Below are 23,308 nucleotides of genomic sequence, written 5' to 3'. Positions count from 1 at the left end.
CTACACACAAATAAAGCATGCTGCAGATCTCAAGATCCTTGACATCCTTTATTCTTCCTGCAGCATTTCAACATGGTTTGCTTCAATTGTATTCTGATGTTCATGTAGTTTTCTGAAAAATTTGCCTTGAATTTGTATATAATCTGGTGGGTGTAAGGTGGGTAACTGGTAGCCCACACTATATCACAGCTCAGCTTTGATTTTACTAGTGCTATGTTAGAAATAAGAGCGAAGCTGTCATCGGTTGCTATGGGTAAAACTAGACAGTTTATATATTAGACAGATTCATACATCTGGGCCCATATGTATACATTGTATTCTAATGTTCAATTTAAATTACAAAACCAAACAATTGGAAATATCAAATATAAATAGCACTGTTCCTGCTTGTGTTCAAAATCAGCCTAAGCTAATGATTCATACCTCCAGGCCTTTCCTTAAAGCAGCAACAAGGAGGACAAAGTTTCCTAATTACATTTGCGATTCATCTCTTAGTTCTCAGCTTCTGTTTCAGAGGCGGCGGAGCTATAATTGGGGTATATCTGCTGTCATATATTACTGTCTATGTTATGGCATCCCATCATGCAGTGTTTTAGCATAATTAATAATATGAGTGATTGTGCCTGCATATACTCTGAATATTCATCTACATTGCACGGCTTAGGATCCTAGTTGATCATTTTAATTTGTGCCTTCAAAATGCATACATGCTTCTATAATTTGTTGTTTTGTTTTGTTTTTTTGCTTCCCCTTCAGCTCACTATTTGGATGCTGTAAGAGGTATGTTCTGAGAAACAATGCTCAAATGTATCACAGAAAAAGAAATAATAAGGTGCATGTGTAATGTTTGCAGATTCTTTGCCCCCTGGGTAACCTGATATTTCCCTGACATGTCACTATATATATATATATATATATATATGCTGTTGATATGTTACCTTTAAGCTTAATGAAACCTAAAATGTCATGTTGTACCTATGGACTTTCATGTGTAATTCTGAAACCACAAAATACTGTGTGTTATTGTGAAAAATGAAGGGATCCAGCACCGTTGAAGTAGATAAAAAAAAATTGCCTTTTTTGTAATCTTTTGCTCAGACCTAAAAGCAGCATCAAAACATGTTTTTTTCATTTGTAGACTTGGACTTGACTCTTATCAGGCACCTGAAGTGGCGGGCTGGTTGAGCAGTGTTCACACTTGTAAACATTTGTGTGTCACACTCATCCCACTTCTAAAAGAAACGCAGTCACAAAGTAGTTTGACAATAACACATTTAATACAGCTAAAAAACACATGTCCCTCAGGTTCAACCAAGGAAGGGAGATGATGGATGCAGAGAAGGGGTATGGGTGGGTGAAGGGGAGAAGATAAAGGTGACCTTAGACAAGAACATTATACTTTTTGTTAGGGTACTGGCAGGGGCAGATTAACTTTACTATAGGCCCCGGGCTGTTCACCAAGCCTTAGCCCCCCACCTCACTGTAACTATGGCAGCACAAGGGTGGTGTTCATAGTACAGGATAGATAAAGTCATGATGCCCTGATTGGTGAACAATCGGGGTAAAAAAAAACAACAACACAGTGATTGTTTGCAAATCATGGCAGAACTGTAGGAAAATAAACCACTGAAAGTATGTCTGTCTGGTGGGCCATGGGCCCCCCAAGGGGTTCAGGGCCCCGGGCTACCACTCGAAATGGACCTATTATAATCCGCTACCGGGTACTGGTATACAGACAAACACTATTGGAAAAATTGCTTCATTTTATATTTAGATCGGATTAATGAAAAGGATTCCCAAAGCATACACCCCTCATTCTCCTGATCATGGAGATTAAATGAATGGGACCCCCAGTGATCAAACACATCCTGTTGATGAGTGATGAGTTGTTATTATTGGATAACTTCTTTGATGTTACAGTCTCTGTAAAAGTATTACAATATACTAACAAGTGTACCTGTCACAATGGGCCGCTTCTGGATCAGTGGCAAGATCCTCTGTTAATCCAGAAGTTCGGGTCTCTATGGATGCGCAGAAGCAATAAGGCCATAATGTTCCTAACCCCCACTGGATCCAATGGGGGTAACGCGCATTATGGTGTCATTGTGTCTCCATATCCATGGAGACCTGAACTTCCGGATTAACAGAGGATGTCGCTGCTGATCTGGAAGTGGCATATCAAACACTTTAACTGTGCTACAGATCTGTATTGTATGATGTCTAATAATAGTTTTTACATCTTTGTTTAAGATGGATGTCCTGGTCTTTGCTATGGTAATGGGAGGTGCACACTTGACCAAAATGGATGGCATTGTGTATGCCAAGTTGGCTGGAGTGGAGCAGGATGCAATATCATAATGGAAATGGCTTGTGCTGATAATATGGATAATGATTCTGGTAACTATTTTTCTTGTGTTCTTTTACTTAATATTACAGTATGTATGATATAAAATAGTTCCAATTTATTCACTTTATCTGGATTATAAATGTTTTCTAGGCAATTCATGTTTTAAAAAATGTAAAAATACAAGATTTTATTTCCTAATGAAATGAAAGATCCAGGAAAGGAGGAAAGAAGGACCCCCATTGTTTTCCAGAACTACTTTTTTTTAAAGATTTACATCTCTGCTCCCTCAAGGACAATGGGCGGTCTCTCCTATTGAGTAGTCAAAAAGGCAACCTTCTCTTTATTGGCTTCGGTCATTAAGTAAAATTGGGTTATAGTAAATCCTTTACCCACCAAACTGATTGACACAGTATATGCTTGGAGGACAAATACGATGATTACATTGTGTGATTAATAGTCTGAGGATAAACGTTTCTGCGCTTAAATTTCAGTATGTTTTCCTTCATAAGATAAACCATCCTGGCAACACATCATTATTCATTAGGAATTGCTTTTGATCTCTCGGTGAAAAGCAGTTAGATTAGGTTATTGTTTCCGTCTTTGCATTTAATGGTCCAACAAACACATCCTTTAAGTGTAAGCTGCTTCCTTCCATCACATGACCTTACACAGGTTCCAAGTAAATCCGAGGAGAGAGGCGTATAATACTTCTGCAGATCACACACAAAATAGGTCTAGGAAAGGTAAGGAACTGTAGTAATGCAAAAAAAGAGCATCACAGCCATTTCCACATTCAAGTCAAACTTAGAGAATAAATAGCTACAATCTTAATGGATCCACTCAACAATTATCTTCATTGCTTCAATCATTACAAAAGCTCCAATGAAAGGGGGGAGGGGGTAATTGTCAATTTATGCCAGTTTGTTGTCATACCAAAAATTGTAGTGGATCCCAGTCATAGGGTCTTAACTATAGGGGGTGCAGGGTTAGCAGTTGCTGAGCCTTGGTGCACACTGCCGGAGTTGTAATGTCTACTCTTGCAGAAACCTATCACATTTTCTCTTTCAGGTTTTGTATATTTCTTTTCAACATCTGCAGTATAATGAAATATACAAAAATGAAAATGAAAAAAATCAAATAGGTTTCTTCAGTGGGTGGGCAATACAACTGAGGCAAGTTATTGATGGTGTGTGGCCACCTTTATCCAAGCACCATGAGGTGCTATGGTCGAGCATCGAGCTTGATTGAGCACCCCAATTCTCAATAGAGCACTATACCTGACTGAGCATGCTCGCTCACCACTAATCACTAAATTATGCATACATGCATATGCATAGGCAGGAGGCACAGAAGAAGCTGGCAAGTGTATTGTGCACTGTGAAACGGACGTTGCTCATGTCTGTGCAAAACACTGTGTTTCTATGTCTGTATCCTGACCTAAAATAAAGCATTGTATTAGTATTCGGTGAGCGCTGCTACTATGTTCTACAGTTGGAAGAATTAGATATCGGTGTGCGACTGAGCACCTCTGGATTGAGGGCGGACTGCAGAAGCTACATACTACTTTTACATACCTTGTGTGTTTCAAGAATTTACAGTAGTAGTGAAGCGAAGTGCCTCGCTAGGCTTGGCAGTCGGCCTGTCAGCCAACTGCCTTTGAACTCTGTGCTGCTTCCGGAGTGAAGCTGCATGGAGTTCAAAAGCAGCCGGCTTACAGGCCGACTGCCGAGCCTAGCCAAACGCTTCGCTACTGCTGTAAATATTATCATGTCTAGACGTCCGATACTACACCCATAAATATAATTCGAATGAATCTAGACTGATCCCATTGATGTAGTGGGTGCACTCCAAGAAAGATATTAGACTTGTATATAAAAAATTGTTTGCAGTACTGTAAATTTTAATATTCTGAGTTCCTTTTTTTTGCCATGTTTTGCAAACTTCCCCTATGTAATTTCTACAACGTAGTTACAAGACATCATGAGACTCATCATATTTCAATGACAATTTTTTAGTGCCTGAGTACAGCAAATTCTCCCTTTAAGTTGACTTCAGTGCTTTCATGTGCTTAATGCTTATAAATCATTTTGGGTTTGTCTGTCTTCAGCCAGATGGTGTGATTCAGTATGGCTAAGAAATTTGCTGAGCAGTAGCTCAGCGTTTTAATGTGGTTGAGTCCTAGGCTGTTACACACATGAAAATATGGGCTTTTCATATTAACATATCCATAAAGAAAAGTTCAAGCTGTGATTAAGGGAAGGAAGGGAAGATTTCCCATCTGATTTGTTTGATTGTGTCAATCCTTTACAGCTAAAAATGTAATGTTAGAAAGGCGGAAATAATTGGTGAATGATATAGCATTGTTAATTTAGATAGAAATTATATAAATTTAGGGCCCATAGCATTTACTGGAGGAACCTTTGAACTCACATATAAAAGTGTTTCATCTGAAGTAATAGGAACTGTCAGCCATGCAAAGTTTTTCTTTGCTTCAGTAAAATTGTTTAAACCACTGAATTATGCATTTTCTTCCTGTATTTCATGATTGTGATATCAGTGATGCATGCATGGTCCTAATTTCCAACCGCTTTGAACAATCTCTATGTGTGGAAAGACTCTCTTGATGGTGAACTGATCACAGAGTTTCCAACTCTTGGGACCCTTATCTATTAGCTATGATCTATGAAGGGACCAGGGACTAAGAAGAAAACCATTGAAGTGCTACTGTTAGGGAAATACAGCATTACTGAGTACAAACTGGGTCCTGAACTCAGAATTCCATTATAGGGAATTTGAAAATTGTTTTTTTCAATCCATACAACCCCGTTAAATTAGTTCTATCACATGTTGTTTTTTTTTTTGTTTTGTTTTTTTTTGCCCATATAATGCACACTTTATTCCTCACCGCTACCTCATCTCTTTCATTGCAGCCCTGCTTCATGCATAGATTTCATTAATATTTTTAATCCCATGATGCATCAGCACAGTATTACATGGCCAGATGAAGCCTTTACCATCTCTGCCTGTAAGGAGGACAACGTAATAATCCTCATCTCTAAACATAGATAAATAAGCTAAGAGACTGTAAGCATACAGTCTAGAAGGCACAAGGACTTTAAAATAATGATCATCTGCCCTTCCACCAGAAATGCATCTTTATCACATAGAAAGTTCAGGTTAGTTGACTAGCTTCATAATGAATAAAAAAAAGTAGGTGCTTTTTAAACATATACACATACGGAATGTTTGCTCATTCATTATGTTTCAAAAAGTAAAGAAGTGGGGGGCACTCACCAAGTCCTTTAGTGACAATTTATTTTGCAAAAGTTAGTCATACAATCCAGCGTATCTTACGGTTGTTCATGCTGGTGTCTTCTGATGCTCAGAAAGACACTCTAGATTTTATGTCTAACATTCCCTAAATAAATTGTCACTAAAGGACTTAGTGAGTGCCCCCCATTTCTTTACTTTTTGAAATGTGGATATCGTCTGATGTTTCTGTGTACTGGTGCACCACCTATGTGATATAATTATATACTCCTACTCCCATCAGGACTACAGGCTACACTGCAAGAGTGAGGGTAGTGGTACCGATTGCTGTTCCGATGTTGCAAGACTCATATATCATGTACTTAAATTACACTTTTTTATATACTGCACAATGCCCTGGGATTATTTGACTAGGAAAATAAGTAGAGATGAGCAAACTTAAAAAAAAGGTCCTTTTTTCAAATTTTTCAGAAAAATTTGGGATCGTCCGTACTGAACCTTAAGTGAACCACAATAAAACAGCTAAATAACTGGAGCTACAATAGTGGGACAGTAAGGGCTCTATTGCCTTGAAAACTGGGTCAAAATAGCATGTGCTTTTTTTTCTTTTGCTGCAAAAAAGCAAGTTTTAATGTCCCATTGTTTTCAAAAACACAAGTTTGAAAGCTGCGCCTAAAATGAAGTGACATGTCACTTCTTAGGAGATAGACAGACTGACATACAATATATTTAAGCCTTATTTGCCCTGTGACAGGTTTGGCCTCACAGGGCCTAGGACACAGAGTTGCAAATGTTGACACCAGCAAAACTCTCTTGGACCCAGTAGGGCCTAGAACAGCCGGCTGAGAGTGGAAGAAGTAACCCCAGCAGCACTCACTTGGACCAAGTAGTGTCTAAAATAGCCAGTTTTGATGATGTAAGCAGTAGCAGCACTGTCATCTATCCAGTAGGGCCTAGAACAGCAGCCGCAGAAGCGGAGGCGCACGTGCCGTCCTATTGACATACTGAGGCAGACGGGTTTCTGCGGCAGGGATTTTTTTTACCCATTTTGCTCCATGTGAACTAGCCCTTAATGTGTGTACGTGTGAATAGCGGCCTGCCGACATGCCACTGCATACAGTATATACAGAAGGAGAAAGTGTGACTTTGCAGGGGGGTGGAATTATGGTTAATACCCTGTACGCGCCCTTTTACTGTAGTATACTATGTAGTGTACAGCCAACAAACTTTTCCAAAATTTGGTTTGGTTTGATAATCAAACTTTTTGTGAAGTTCGTAATGAATCTAAGTTTGGAAAGTTTGGTTCACTAAAAGCCAACAAAAAACAACAACTAAACAACAAACAACAACAACAACAACAACAAAATATCTTGGAGTTGGTAACACCTGGAATTACCAAACCATATAATGATTTTTTTTTTTTAGAAAACATGAACCCAGTGGTATCAATTATTAATTAATAATAATAATAATAATAATAATAATAATAATAATAATAATAAATGGATGAATACTAATGCGTATAGCAGAACATGTAGTTGTATTTACATCTAAAGTGCTCATTGTTCTGAAGTATAATAAGTGATTTAAGTATTCATGTTTCACCCTGGGTTCAAACGCCATTGATCGCCAGTTACACATTGAAACTTAGATTAATATGCCTGTTGCTGTTATTCAAAATATGCTTAGTCTAAAAGATTTCTACCTTAATGTAAAATATCTAAATACGTTCCTAGGCATGCTTAGCCTGTGGATAGGCTTTTTTATAATAATAAACTGCACTGTAGTTGAGATCTCCACAGATATAACATTGAAGGGTACCTATTGTTAGAAATATTACAATGACTCCTTAGTCAAGTGGAAATCTATATTGAACAGAGTGCTGCCAGTGCCAGAAGTTACTTGTTTAACCTTGTGTGTTTAATGCTTTTATGTAGAGAGAAAGAGAGAGAGTTCACCAGCTTTCGTCTTTTTTTTTTTTTTTTTTCATATAGATACTGTAGATGAAGGGTAACGCAGTTTAATATATCAAGGTGCATGGTCATGCTACCTGTATGAATGTAAAAAACCAGTGTCAATCACCCTCAAGCTAATACCTTGGGCAGTCCCTTTCTGCTCATTATCCCAGGTTTTTTGCACTGAATTCTTTCCAATCCTTCCTCTCTTTTCTGAGTGACATTTCTAGTGTTCATGCAGTGTCCCAGAACCCATGTGCCACTGCTAAGTATATACTGTATGTACATGTAGGTCAGCACCGATGTTATGTATATTGCTGGGTTTAATCTGTGGATGAAGGTGCTATACTGCATTCTGGTTACTAGATGTCAATATATGTTTTCTAGCATAGCAAGTACCTGCTGAAGTGTATTAATGGTTGATAATGTACATGTTTTATCATATGTTTCCTGTTTTCCACCTGTTGAAAGTTGGTGTGTCAGGCTAACCAATCCCTGAAAAGGTCACCTCACAAAAGATACTTTTACCTGTCCAGCCTATCAGGGCCTAGTCCTGCTGTCTCCCAAGGCTCCTCTCCACTAATAGAAAACAGCCCATAAATAGCAAACTAGGGTGGATAGGGCCATGTGCTCTAATGGGGATTTGATTTAGTCTAGATTCAGATTCAGTGTGAAGTTTGTTTCTGCTCTTGGGCCAGTTAGTGTTGTACATGTGGCCTGGCGATCCAGGCAGCGCCCCATGCTGTGTCCCTCAAGTGTATGCTGATCAAGTTTTTCTACTGCGTTCTTGTCAGCCCAGCTATGTCTGGCTAAAACAACCGGGGGCAACTACCGCTAACAAGGGATTAAGATATGTCCACACTGAGGGAGTACTCGAGTTCTCTGAGCCCTGCATTCCACAGTGAGCTTTGGTCACAATACAGTGATTTTGAGAAGAGCTTTTGGCCGACATGCCCCACTGCAAACCACCAGGTCCTAAGGATTGTACTGATGGCTGAGTTTCCCAATACTGGTCCCCATGTTACTGGAAATGCCTCACAGTGTTCTCGCCAAGCACAAGACAGAACTTCATAGCCATGACTATGGGTTATTTCCTTAGTAAACGCTATGAAATTCTGAACTAATTGGACAGTATCTCTTTAGGTAGTCCACTAAAAATAATTTGATAATCTTATCAAAACTAAAGCAGTGATCTTAAGCTCCTTAAATTGTCACTGTCATTATAAAATATAAAAAAAGGACCCTTACCAATCATGAGAACGAGCTGGAATAAGACCGCACCTAGTCTATGAGCTCAACTCTTTTCACTGACATGGAGCGGGGTTCTTTCTGCTTGTTCTCATGATCGGTCAGGATCTGAACACTTAGACATTGCAAAGGAGAACATTTGTGATGTAGAAATACCAGGCACTTAAGAGGATCAACCCTGCCTGGTGTTACTTGGTGTTAATTTTTGGCTTGTTAGCAGAATTTAACTTATTTAAAGGTATACCTACCTTTATTTAGCTATACTATTCTACATACATTCCACATTAACATGCCTGGGTCCTAACTACTGTTTTTGGTAATATACATTAATGTTATTACACAGGATTTTTTTCTATGTCCATTAAACAAGCATATTATATTCTTTCCTGTTAACACCATCCTTCCTGCAGGTCAACCTCTTCTTTTAGCATTCATTAGCATTGCTGCATTCCCATTGCCCTGTTATAATGAATCTCTATGGACTTTCATTGGCTAATTTATGGTAATTTTATCCATTACAGATGGTCTGACAGATTGTGTGGATCCTGACTGCTGCCAGCAAGCCAATTGCTTTTCCAGTCCTCTCTGTCAAGGTTCACCTGACCCATTAGACCTCATCCAGCAAAGCCAGCCACCCTTCTCCCAGCATCCACCAAGACTTTTCTATGACCGCATTAGATTCCTTATTGGCAAGGACAGCACTCATATAATTCCTGGAGAAATTAGCCTTGACAGCAGGTTGGTGTGGGATTTTCTTCATACTGTATGACATCATCAAAACTTAATGAACACAGAATACCTGACATTTATTATTAGATAAGCTATTAATGTGAATTTTTCCATTAGCTCTTAATTCTCCAAAACGTCTTTACAATTAATCTAAAACCATAAATGAATGCAATAATATTATTAATTGCAGTATGTTGCGTGCACAGAATTCAGATTATTATGTTTAAAGAACGCAGTCTCGGATTGAACTCATCTAATAATCTTAAATTATTTGTAGAACTTATCAATTTTGTAGTATAGATAGAGTATTTTCTCTTCACAAGAACTGTGGACTTGCCTAGCTGTCTGTAATATGTAAACTTTGGGTTCACTTCACCGCAAATAAAAAATTTGGGGGGAAGATCTATCAAGACTGGCATCTCACACGCTGGTCTAACAAGATCCCTTGCCAGCGCACAGGCACACTGTATGTACTGTATGTAGAGATGCTGTCGCAAAGAGAATATACAATACAAGGGGGGAAGCTGGCTGTCAGTATATACTGTATGTATGTACAGCAGCCTCTGCTTAGTCAGCAATAATTATTATGCATTCCAGTACCCATTGCATTTGTTATTTTCTGTCAAGGGAGCTGTTTAAGGGCTTGTTTTTCTTAGTATCATTTTGGTGTTCATAAGATTTTTTTGGTTTCCTTTTAATCTACCTGTTGTGAGACAAAAAAAAATGCAATTTTAACAATTCTTTTAAAAAATGTCATGCAATTCTGAGTGGAAAAGTTTGTATAGTTTAAATTACAAATGCAGCATGATACACCCGGTATGGCTTTAAAAGCAGGGCTCTGTGGCATAAGGCCCCTTAACATTTGCAACAAACAGAAACACAGGTGAAGCATAAATTTGCCGTTCTGCGCTGTGCCAATGTGTAGTGAGGGTAATGAGATAGAATTGCAATTGTGAAGGTGCAGTATATTAGTCAGGATATTGGGAAAGTTTGTATATCGCTGAAGTATATCACTAGTATACAATGTAGCTATTAGCTATTAGCTATGACCTGGTCTTGGACGAGGGTAAAGGACCTCAAGAGTGAAGTGATGAATTTGCCGATGGCAGATAACCACATCGGTGGTCTGTAGGTAAGTAGTGGCATACTGGCGGTAAAATTGATAGGTGATCCACTTGTGTGCGGGGGGCACGCTTAGTGTGATGCTTGTAGTTCTTGTAATTCTTCTGGCAGATGGCGTGCTCCGGACGGTAGCGTGCTCACTTCTGCCGAACAGATAGATCAGTCTCTGGATAGGTCATAGCATTGGCAACGGATCCTGGTAGGGGTCAGAAGGCTTTTCTATTGTCTTTTCCCTGCGGCGTGCAGATAGCCGTTTTTTGCCCAGTACGCTGCTACCCACAAATCTTTTCCAGGAGTCTGATAGGCAGCGCTAGTATTTTCACGAGTTTCAGAAACACATGTGGTTGTTAGGGGTTAATCTTTATTACCTGCAAACCCTAAACACACATAGAAAACCCCAAATTGACTATACAAGGAAAACATTTAGATCCAGTTGAAACTGTGCACCTTCAAATTAGCATTGCCTATCACTAAAACCCCATATCTTGTAATATATTCTCAAACTGCATTGTGGTATATATAGAATACATGAAATATTAGATGCTCTAAAATAAGACTTGTATTATCATATATAGTATTGAGCGTTATAATCTTAGACAATGGTTGTGACTACTTACATGGGGAAAATAAATATATCCCATAATATGAGCAATAAACAGGAGTCTCATGCAATAGGATCCTCTAGTTTCCCCATGGAGGCCATTATAGGAACAATTTCCAGAAGTCTGTGTTTCAGAAAGACCCATCAGATGTTTTAGTAAGCGCTTGCATCCTTTATAATATATAACAATGCTGGAATATTCTTTTTGTTGTGCAGTTCCTCCGTTTTTGCTGCTAGAAATGCATGAATAAATGGACTACTTTACTGTTCCCAGGGAATCGGTTGTCTAAAGAATACTAGAGATGGTCCGAACCGAGTTCGGTTCGGGTTCGTACGAACCCAAACTCTCGGTAATGATTCCCGTTGTCTGCCCACCCGTGCAGCGGGCAGATCCAGAAGGAGGACCGCCTGGAAAACTGGGATACAGCCATAGCTATAGGCTGTATCCCAGTTTTCCAGGCGGTCCTCCCGCTGTATCCATCCGCTCCACGGAGCGGGCAGACATCAGGAATCTGATGCTGAGCGTTCGGGTTCATACGGGACCATCCCTAAAGAATACCAATAGCATCCGAGTGTGTAGGTTGTAGGCAACTAGAGTGTGTTGGGTTGTGCAATCAGTGAGCCACAGGCAGCCCACACTTCCCCTAGTTACTGCTTCCATCTTATTGAACAGGCTCAGCAGATCGCACAGGTAGAAGATCTGCTGATCTGTAAGGCTAGACCCTACTGGACTATAATGAGCTCATTTAGTACTAGTAAAATAAAGAGAGCATTTCCTTGTGCAGGCCCCTGTCACATAGACATAGGCTAAAATAGTGCAATAGGTGAGTTACAACTGAGCACCTTCCCTTACCCGCATGGCTATATGAACCAGTATTGTTTTCTTAACAACAGGGCTAATCCATGCAGAGTGAAGAACTCCAGACCAATTTAAAGAACAGTAATTATTCCCATGTCACTTTGTGTTCCTCCTGCCCCTTCCCTTTCAGCATCTTTAATATCTTGAAAAAATTGCCACCAAAAATGCCACTGCCATCTTGTCTGTCCCTTCTCACACAGCCTCACACTTGGTGTCCCCATTGCCTTCATCTACCTTCTCACAGACTCTGGCAAGTTCTGTTTTCTATGCATTCTCCCCCACTGAGCCCTTGAGCTTTAGTAGCTTCATGTTATCCATAATAAACGGAGAAGGGTAGAATAGCCCTTATTATGCCCCTATCATTACTTGTGTACCACCACTGGTACTACCAGAACCAATCAGAAGAGTGTGCTTGGACAGTGCCAGCAGAGAGGCCCCATTTTTTTATAGTGCCAACAGAGTCTCTCTACTAGGCTACCATGGTTTCCTGGCTGCCCTGGGGCCGCATCCAACTTCTGAAGTTGGAGGGATCAAATGCTGAGCATTCGGGTTCAGAGAACGTTGCCGAATCAGAACACTTTGACAGGTCCACTCAACACTAAATCTGACAGATTGACCCCAGAACTAAAACAGGTTATGCACACCTGCTGTAGGGCCACACTCAATGGACAATTGTAGAAGTAAATCCCCTATTACATGGGACAATGTGAAGAGCAAGCGAGCGCTAACCTGTCAGGTCAACATTTGCTTGTTCCTCATTCCCCCACCCACTGCTGGCACTATTATAAACGCTGATTTCGAGCAAAGAGGAGCAGGTAAGATCCAGGGGGCCATAGGGAGATGCGGGGGGCTGTCCGGGTGATCATTAGATCATCCAGGCAGCCCATAGGAGACAGCGGCAGTCAGCTATGGAAGATGGAAGCAGATAAAAGCAGATCGTTGCCAGGCTGATCATTATTGTTTTAGCATATTGAAAGACAACGATCAGCCAACATCGGTCATGTCGAGTGATCATTGTCTTCTATTACACAGAGAGAATATTGGCCATAACAGCCAATATCATCCTAATACCGATAATCGCTACATGTAATAGGGCCTTAACATCCAGAAGAATCATACAATGTAGAGTCCACCAGTCCTGGAATTTTTTTTATGAATATACTAGTCCAGACAGTAATAATATGTTCACACATTTAGGTTTTTATTGCAATTAATGAAAAAAAAGGCAGGAATGGAAAAGGAAAAATGAGAAAGTCTCAGTCTAGCCTTTATGTCCTCCCCTTTATTCCTCTGTTCATGGCTTTGGCTTCAATAATTGCATTTAGAAACCTGACTCTGTGGTCACACTCTAATGCCGCTCTTCACCTCAAATTGTGAATTAAGTCATATTGGTCAAAAAACAATGGCCAGTTGAATGCAATTCTTGGTGAAGGTATCAGAATATGTGCAATATATTTTATTCTGTCCTCTGGGTTGCATTGCATACCAATGTACAGAGTAAACATTTGAGTGATAATTCCATCAAATTTACAATTCTAATTCATATCAATAGGGTTAGTACTGTCTTGTTTAGTGTTCATGTCTTACACTAGAAGACAGCCCATAAATAATATGGCTCACAAACAGAATAGAACGGCAGCACTATTCAACTTAAAGTTTAATCTTTAACTGGAAATGTTTTCTAATATATATACTCTAATGTGGTGCATAGCATCAAAATAGTCTATTTTACATAATCATCACAGGAAGAAATCAATAGGAAGAAGAAATGCTGCTTATGCAATGCAAATAAATACATTTATAGTGCAGTAGATGGCAAGACACTTTAATGTCGATGCACATGGAATAAGAAATCTTACGCATCTTATGAATGTTGTAACTCAGCATGGAATGTAAAATATGATATCCAAGGCAAGTCTGTGTTCACAAGGTATGAATGATGGCAAATAAAATAAATGCATCAAGGAGTGCCAAGATAATGCAAGGAATAATGATGGCTGGGATGGATTTATCACAGGAACTTGGGCATTACATTATATGTGGAATATTAAACAGCACAATGGAAAGTCGGTTGAAAACAAGAAGAAAAACAAATGAGCCAAGGCATAAAATAATGGATGGCTTATGTCTATTGGTTCCCAGTGTGTCCCTGAGCACCAAAGGTTATTGTATGTGTTCAGATCTGCAGACATTCGACAAGCAGTCAGAACAAATTGGAGCATATAGGCAGTCATTGCTGTGAATATACACAGTCAAGTATTTTGAAAACCTATTAAGGCTAATATTTATAATGGTCTTTTAGGTTATAAGGTTCTGAATTCAATAAGAAACTCATTTGGTATATGTGAGAAAACATTACAATCCAACACATGTGTGAGAAGGGTTCAGCTTCACTAAATAAGGCATTCAGATGGTTGATAAATTCAGCTTTGAGACAGTCACTGGAGTATCGAGGTGCTATCTTTTCATATCTGACAGATAATGGCAGAATAATTATCTCCGAGAACTCCCACTCTGGGTGCTGCTTTGCTATACAAATGTATGGCTGCTGACTGCAATCCTAAAGTGATTCATCAGAGAAGAGAGGGTAGCTGTAAAATTTATGTGCATTTACCACTTCCCTCGACTTGCTATGCAGAAACAAGTCTTGATTTTTAGATGCTTTTAAAAATTTGATTTAAATGGGTAGTCTGGTCTAGAAAAGTTGACTGAATTATTAGTATTAAAATTCATCACCTAAGATTATAACCTGTAGTTTGGTTTCAGCTTGCAGGTCGCACATGCTCAGTTGCACCACTAAAAGTTGTAGGAGGTGAATTGTTTGGCTATGAAACAGTCTATAAAAAAGGAGGGGAGCTAGGAACTGATATGATAGGTTCAGTAGCAAGGGTGCACAATAAGTGGGCGGAAACTGATTCATAAGCTGACAGAAGAATACAGATGGGAAACAGCCAGAAGTCGATGTCAGCAGTGCATGAAGAAGTGGAGAGCTGAAAACACAAGAGGAGCTCCCTGGGTGAATGGGTAGAAATTTTAATAAAATAAGGGCCAAGTGAGGATCACACTCATCTAATACAGATTCACTTAGTGCTTGGAGTGTAGAGGAATAGACTATGAGAAGTGTGGCTGCTCCGGAGAACCAGGGTAGATATCTCAGGTCAGGTCAATTTGCACATCTTTTTGGCTGGATAAAGAGGCATAATAGCCTCAAAACGCATTGCCTATATGACGAATAAAAAGATTTATTAAAGAATCACTTATGCTGTGACCTCTCTGCGCCCAAGACCTCCGGTTTGGAAGTCTTCACTGATCGTCCCTTCACTCTCCCTCCTGCACTGTTGTCTCTACAAGTAGTGCAGGAGCGGAACTGTAGTCTGTTACCCATATGGGGGGCCAATAGTGCTCCATCCACTTTTGCTGTTTTGACACGTAGCACATAGGGAGCAATAATGTGAAAAAAGATGACTTTGTTTAAAATGTATGGTTAGTCTTTCACTGTTTCCTGCAGTGCTCTTTCAATTTTTCTTTTGTTAATGCCAGTATTCCCCTTTAACTACAAATCACTAAGTAGAGTACCGGTTTTCGTTCGGTACCTTTTAAGAAGTGCTAAAGACTTACCTTTCTTCAGGGTGAACTAAAGAGAGAACAACACAACCATCCCTCTTCAAGCCCTATAACATGTTATAACAAAACCATCCTGTTACTGGGTAGAATCTCCCATAGCATTAGATGCAATAAAAAGTCAAAGAAAAAAATAAACACTATTTGCACTGCCCACTTATGTACCTTACTTGGTATCGTGCTATTCTACAAGTCCTACTACTCCACAAACCAACTGCAGAAGGCAGTCCTTCACCAACATATGTTGCTGAAGAATAGTGATGAGCGAATACTGTTCGATCAAATAGATATTCGATCGAATAGTGAGATATTTGAATATTTGATAAATATTCGATAAGCGTTCAAATCCCCGAGCTTCCGGTTTTACCCTCCAAATGGTCAAATAGATGTTTTTCACTAATCGAATACTTGTTCCCATAGACTTTAATGGGATCGAATATTCGATCGAATATTTGAATATTCGTGGGATATTCGTACGAATATCGAATATTCGAATATCTCACTATTCGCTCATCACTACTGAAGAACACCTCTGCCTCTGTTGGCGTATGGGAAATGTGGGAATTATTATCAGACAGTATAACTTTCAAGATGGCTGGGTATAATAAGCAAAATTTAATCCCCCTTATGTATAAGGCCATACAAATCTGACTGAATGCTCTTTGTTGCTGGATAACATCAACGGAGTAATGCACAAATAACAGGATCTTGGCACCAATAAGTAACAATGGGGTGGTTCACGCTCTGAAAACTTTAAGAACTTTCTCCCTATAATTAAAGTCAAGGGACCGCATTATAATTTTCCATGGTTTCATTTTCTGACTGTTTGACAATTGCGCTGCCAAGGAGTATATGCTGTGAACCTGCTCAATACATCTTTATTTTTCGGAGGCCCAACACTTTTGGCAGTTCAACTTTGCTTGAAAGCAGCAGCGGCGGCTATCTTGAAACCAGACTTGTGTGCAGCCTGCTTAAAGGGGTAGTGCAGCGGTAAAGAATTATTCACAGAATAACACACATTACAGAGTTATACAACTTTGTAATGTATGTTATGTCTGTGAATGGCCCCCTTCCCTGTGTCCCACCACCCCCACCCGTATACCCGGAAGTGTGGTGCGCTATACATTGCCTGTCACGTGCCAACCCCCGTCTCCGATCTTCAGTAAGTGACGTCTTCTTCGGCCGGCCGGCAAACAGCTCCGACTGTTCTGAATGCCGGCCGCACTCTGCAGCGTCATCAGCAGCTCAGCCACGATTGGCTGAGCACAGTTATGCTAAGCCAATCGCAGCTGAGCATCGGATGACGCTGCAGAGGGCGGCCGGCATTCGGAACAGTTGGAGCTGTTTGCCGGCCGGCCAAAGAAGACGTCACTGACTGAAGATCGGAGACGGGGGTCGGCACGTGACAGGTAATGTATAGCGCACCACACTTCCGGGTACACGGGTGGGGGGGTGGGACACGGGGAAGGGGGCCATTCACAGACATAACATACATTACAAAGTTGTATAACTTTGTAATGTGTGTTATTTTGTGAATAATTCTTTACCGCCGCACTACCCCTTTAATCCGGAGCTCTGGAGCACAAAGTGGTCCATGCAGGCATGATCTCTGACAGTGTGGTGGTATGGGGGATTCAGCTGCTTAGTGGTACGTTGCGAGTATGTTGCCACCAAGCAGAAGTTCGCTGACTAATGTCTTTACATCCTCACCAGAAGTCTGCAGATCCCTCTAAATTCAGTAAATAAATATGGATTTTGCTTTATCAGCCCATGAATATATCTTTTATATCTTTTGGCTCTCTTGTCTTGTCCAAATTCAAATACTTTTTTATTTGGTTGTTTCTGAGTCAAGGGTTCAGCATGTAGTAGTTGCAGTTGGTACCTACCTGGACTGCAATGGGGAAGAGGGTGGCATGGATTGCATTTTTTTTAACTATTCAATGGTTCAGTGAAAAGATAAGAGCATGTGGGACTGATGGGAAAATCGTAACAATGAAACGAGTAAAAAGCTAAGTACCAAAGTACCAAGCAACAAGTAACAATGAAATAAAAAGTTGTATATCCATCTATGCTATCTTTTAAAGACCAGAAGCAGTAGGGCATATTAATAAACTTTGTGCATCAACAAACCTTGTATGTCTCTTTTCTGAAGCAAAGATGTTGCAGGGCTTAGTTGTTTTTGGCAGCAGAGCTAAATTTGTGATTTGGCATGAATTTTTGTCAAACAAGCTATCTTTTCTAACTTCCCAATTAACATGTCAGTTCATCTCTGCTGAATAAGTGTATTATTTCAATGGTGCAAAGGATATAAGTGACTGCCAGACATCTCTGGTGCAACTAATCTCCTGAAAAACAAAGGAAAATTTATCAAGGCTTATGTGTCACTTTTTAATGTCAGTCTAACTGTGCTGAATAAGTATATTATGTATATTATGTCTATGGTGCAAGGAATATACAGTAAGCAACTTCCAGATATCCCCAGAAGTGCAGATCTCATGAAAATTAAAGGAGAAAATCTGTCAATGCTTATAAGCCAGTTTTTGTGATGTGTAAAAAAAAAACTAGAATTTTGCACAAACAAGACTTGCACAAAACGTGTGACTTTGTGACAATTTTTACATTGCCTTTGCCACTCTTGCCACAAAAAAGTGGAGGTAGTGGGGGGAGACATGGCCTCTTCAGGCCGTCTGGATGAACTAAAACTTGTGCTGCACATTGTAAGTTGGGGCTAAACTTTACTCCAATTCATAACTGTCTACTTCTTAATAGATTTTTTGTGTTAAGCCATGTTTCCACAATGTAAAAAGGTTGTGCAAAACAACGGCCATTAGTAATGATTATGATCATTAATAACAAAGGTTGTTTGTTTCTCAACAACAGCCGTTATTTGCCTTTATTTTTATATTGTGGGAGCATTGCCTATGTTCACAAAACGGCAATTAAAACAATGGCCATTCTAGTCATTAAAAAAATGTTCTGCATTGAAGTCAATGCAAACAGCGATTGTTGTTCACACAATGTATTAAACATGAGCCGTTGTTCGCTTTGGCCATGGAAATAATTCACATTGTACATAATTTTGATGCATATCAATGCAATTTTCACTGCAACAACAGCCGTTGTTTGACACTCACAACAGCAGTTGTTTTCAGTGCCAAACGACGGCCTTTGTTCATGCATTGTGTGAACATAGCCTGAAGGTGCACAGACAACCAAAGATGCACCAAATATTGCATTTGTCACATCTGATTCCAGTTTAGTCAAACTGTTAAACGTAAGTCTTACTGAAATCGCCTGAAGTACTTAAAGGGAATCTGTCAGCACCCTGGCCCTACGCGAGGAACTGACAGTATGCTGCAGCTGGCAGTCCTCCTAGTGAGCATGGTGCCTTTTGGTAATTTCTCCATGCAGTGGATTATGCACAATCTTAGGTCTCCTACTGTAATAAAGTGTCAAACAGGAGCTGTAGCTCTGAATTTGTGCCACACTCTGGCATACCTTACCACTGCTTCCTCTACTTTATGAATAACTAGAAAATGTACCCGGCGCTGCCCGGTATAAAGTGTCAGTGTGTTAATTAGATTTTTTCTAAGGTGCCCAGGAGGCCAAGCTAAAGGTATTGTTTCATCTGAGTTAATCAGTGGAATTAGTGTATACCTGTAGTGCATAGTTGGAGGGGTTCTGTATACCCACAATGTATAGTTTTTAGGGGTCTCGCATATCTGTAGTGCATAGTCAGGGGGGCTGTATACCTATAGTGTATAGTTGGGGGGGGTCCTGTATACCTGTAGTGTGTAGTTGGGGGGGGCTGTATACCTGTAGTGTATAGTTGAGGGAGGTCCTGTATACCTGCAGTGTACAGTTGGTGAAGGTCCTGTATACCTGTACTGTACAGTTCGGGGGTCCTGTATACCTGTAGTATATAGTTGATGCTGTATACCTGTAATGTATAGTTGGTGGAGGTCTTGTATACCTGTAGTTTATAGTTTAAGGGTCCTGGATACCTGTAGTGTATGATTGGTGGAGGTCTTGTATACCTGTAGTATATAGTTTGGGGGTCCTGTATACCTGTAGTGAATAATTTGAGGGTCCTGTATAACTATAGTATAGAGTTGGTGGAGGTCCCGTATACCTGTAGTGTATAGTTTAGGGTCCTATATACCTGTAGTATATAGCTGGTGGAGTTCCTGTATACCTGTAGTATATAGCTTTGGGGTCCTGTATACTTGTAGTATAGAGTTGGTGAAGGTGCTGTATACCTGTATTATAGAGTTGGTGTAGGTCCTGTATAGCTGAAGTATATAGTTGATGGAGGTCCTGTATACCTGTATTGTATAGTTTTGGGGTCCTTTATACCTGTAGTGTAAAGTTTGGGGTCCTGTATACCTGTAGTATATAGTTTTGTGGAGGTCCCGTGCACCTGTAGTGTATAGTTTTGGGGTCTTGTATACCTGTAGTGTCCTGTATACCTGCAGGGTTGTATTTACCCGTATGGCAGTGTTATTCAGTCACAGTGTGTCGGTATTGGTCATGTCTGGTATGGCGGTGTTATCCAGTCACAGTATGGCGGTATTGGTCAGGTCTGGTGTGGCGGTGTTATCCAGTCATGGTATGGTGGTATTGGTCAGGTCTGGTATAGCTGTGTTATCCAGTCACAGTATGGCAGTATTGGTCAGGTTTGATATGATGTTGTTATCCAGTCAAAGTATGGCGGTATTGGTCAGGTCTGGTGTGGCGGTGTTACCCAGTCACAGTTTGCCGGTATTGGTCAGGTCTGGTATGACAGTGTTATCCAGCACAGTATGGCGGTATTGGTCAGGTCTGGTATGACAGTGTTACCCAGTCACAGTAAGGCGGTATTGGTCAGGTCTGGTATGGCAGTGTTATCCAGTCACAGTATGGCGGTATTGGTCAGGTCTGGTGTGGCGGTGTTATCCATTCACAGTATGGCGGTATTGGTCAGGTCTGATATGACAGTGTTATCCAGTCACAGTATGGCGGTATTGGTCAGGTCTGATATGACAGTGTTATCCAGTCACAGTATGGCGGTATTGGTCAGGTCTGGTGTGGCGGTGTTATCCATTCACAGTATGGCGGTATTGGTCAGGTCTGATATGGCAGTGTTATCCAGTCACAGTATGGTGGTATTGGTCAGGTCTGGTGTGGCGGTATTATCCATGGTTCAGGCGTTTGGATGGTTCAGGCGTTTGGAAGTCTATAGAGGACAGACAGAAGGACAGACAGACAGACAGAAGGACAGACAGACGGACAGACATACAGACTTTCATTTTTATGATATAGATCAATGCTGACCAGTTTCTTGCTCGCTCAGCGGTCATCCAGTGTCTCTGATTACAGATCAGTCCCAAGACCATAGCTCCAAGATAGGAGTTTCAAATATATCTGATTGCAGATTAGTCCTCTGTTTGCAGATACTGACCGAAAGCTGTGTGAGCAGGATGGTGGGCAGCATTGATTATTCAAAAAGAAGAGGAAGGAGAAAGAAGTGATAAGCCATGCCAGAGTCTAGCACAAACACCGAACCACAACTCCTGTTTGACTCTTCATTACAGTAGGAGACCTGAAAATGTGCATGTACCATGCTCACTAGGGGACTGCCAACTACAGTACACTGTCAGCATTAGTGGGAAGGCTCGAGTGTTTACAGATTCCCTTTACTACAAGAAACCTATTTGGCTGCATTTTAACAGAGTGATATGATAACCTATGTCTGGTTCAACAGAACAATAATAGGTTCCAGGTATTGAGGCTGTAATATGTGAAATAATGTATCAATCTTGACAAAACTGCACCAAAAACTGCATGTTTAATTTGTAACTGCTTTCCTTAACCCACTAACGACCATGGGCGTACATTTTTCACCCCCCGCTGCCTGAGCCTTAACGCAGGAGGATGTAAATGTACGCCCTGCCGGGTTCCCGGCTATGGAGCGAGCTCAGGAGCTGAACTCGCTCCATAGGCGGTAAGTACCAGCTGCTATCTGCAGCCAGGCCCTCACCCTCAATGGCGGGCAACCACAATCTTGCGTCCGTCCGCCATTAACCGCTTAAACAATGCGATTGTGCTGCTACCGCGGTGTTTAAGTGTGAGTGAACGAAGCATCTCCTGTCACTTACCGATCACACTGCCTGACTGCCGGAGGTCTAATCCTTACCTCCATGCAGTCCGATCTTCTGATAGAGTCTGCCACAGGCCACAGACAGGCTTTCTCAGAAGATCGCAGATTACACTGCTCCCTGCTATGCTATTGCATAGCAGTGATCAGTGTGTTCAATCTAATGCAGTAATGTAAAAGTCCCCTAAGGGGACTTAAAGTGTAAAAAAAAAAAAATCAATAAAAGTATTTTAAAAAGTCCCAAAGCCCCTCCCTCCAAAAAAGTGAAAATCACCCCATTTTATACATAAAACACATAAAAATAATAAAGTTAATTAACATATAATATACTGTAGCATGAGTAATCGTCCGATCTATTAAAATAAGACAATATTGTTCCTGCATGGTGAGCGGTGGGAACAAAAAGCGGTTAAAAAAACCCGCAAGGATTGCTTTTTCTAAATTACTTTTCATGTATAAAAAAATTTATGAAAAGCGATCAATACGTCTGATCTAGAAAATGTTACTAATAAAAACTAGAGATCATAACGCAAAAAATGATGTCTACGACCCCGTAGGTGAAAATATAAAAGCACCAGGAAGAGTTACAACAGGGCCATTTTAAATATACCTATTTGCAAAAGGAAAAAAAGTTTTACTGCTTATAAAAATAGTAAAACGTTAGAAAACCTAGTAAACATGCATATCGTTGTGTTCAGACTGACCTATAGAATAAAGAAAAAATGCATTACGTAAACATAGAACCCCCCAAAATTTGCGGAATCGCATATTTTGACCCAAATTCACCCCATAAATGATATTCTAGGGGTTCCGTTATTCATTTTATGGCAGATTGAAAAATGCCATTACAAAGTAAGTTATGAGTATTAGAAGGCGTAGAGGGAAAAAGGAAAACACAAAAGTGACAAGGCCATTTAAAGTGACTCTGTACCACTTGTACCTTCGGATATCTGCTTTTAATCCAAGATCTGTCCTGTGGTCCATTCAGCCGGTGATGCAGTTATTGCCTTAACCCTTTCGGGACCAGGCTAATTTTCGTTTTTGCATTTTCGTTTTTTCCTCCTTGTTTTTAAAAGGCCATAGCACTTGCATTTTTACACCTACAGACTTACATGAGCCCTTATTTTTTGCGTCACTAATTGTACTTTGCAATGACAGGCTGAACTTTTGCATAAAATATGCTGCAAAACCATAAAAAATTATATGCGCAGTGAAATTGGAAAAAAAAAAAAAACAATTCTTTTTCTTTGGGGGATTGTGTTTTTATGCCGTGTGTCCTATGGAAAAAACTGACATGTTTTATAAGTTCCTCAAGTCGTTACAATTAAAACAATATGTAACATGTATAACTTTTCTTTTATCTGATGGCCTGTAAAAAATTGAAAACCATTGTTAACAAATATATGTTCCTTAAAATCGC

General features: G+C 40.2%; 1 protein-coding gene across 5 annotated transcripts in view; it reads left to right on the top strand.

The window, feature by feature from the left end:
* TENM1 (teneurin transmembrane protein 1) overlaps window positions 1-23,308 on the top strand; it is a 316,457-nt gene that overhangs the window by 145,353 nt on the left and 147,796 nt on the right. For 4 of the 5 annotated variants that reach the window (XM_069986814.1, XM_069986817.1, XM_069986813.1 and 1 more), the window contains exons 11-13: window positions 757-780; window positions 2,251-2,397; window positions 9,342-9,558. In XM_069986814.1, coding sequence (XP_069842915.1) covers window positions 757-780; window positions 2,251-2,397; window positions 9,342-9,558 — 388 coding nt within the window. The remainder of the gene's footprint in view (window positions 1-756; window positions 781-2,250; window positions 2,398-9,341; window positions 9,559-23,308) is intronic. The other variant, XM_069986815.1, reaches the window with a different exon arrangement.

The sequence above is a fragment of the Dendropsophus ebraccatus genome, chromosome 10 (assembly GCF_027789765.1).
Source record: "Dendropsophus ebraccatus isolate aDenEbr1 chromosome 10, aDenEbr1.pat, whole genome shotgun sequence".
NCBI lineage: Eukaryota > Metazoa > Chordata > Amphibia > Anura > Hylidae > Dendropsophus > Dendropsophus ebraccatus.
Note: the sequence above shows the minus strand (reverse complement) of the source record. Positions and strands in the feature narration are given on the sequence as shown.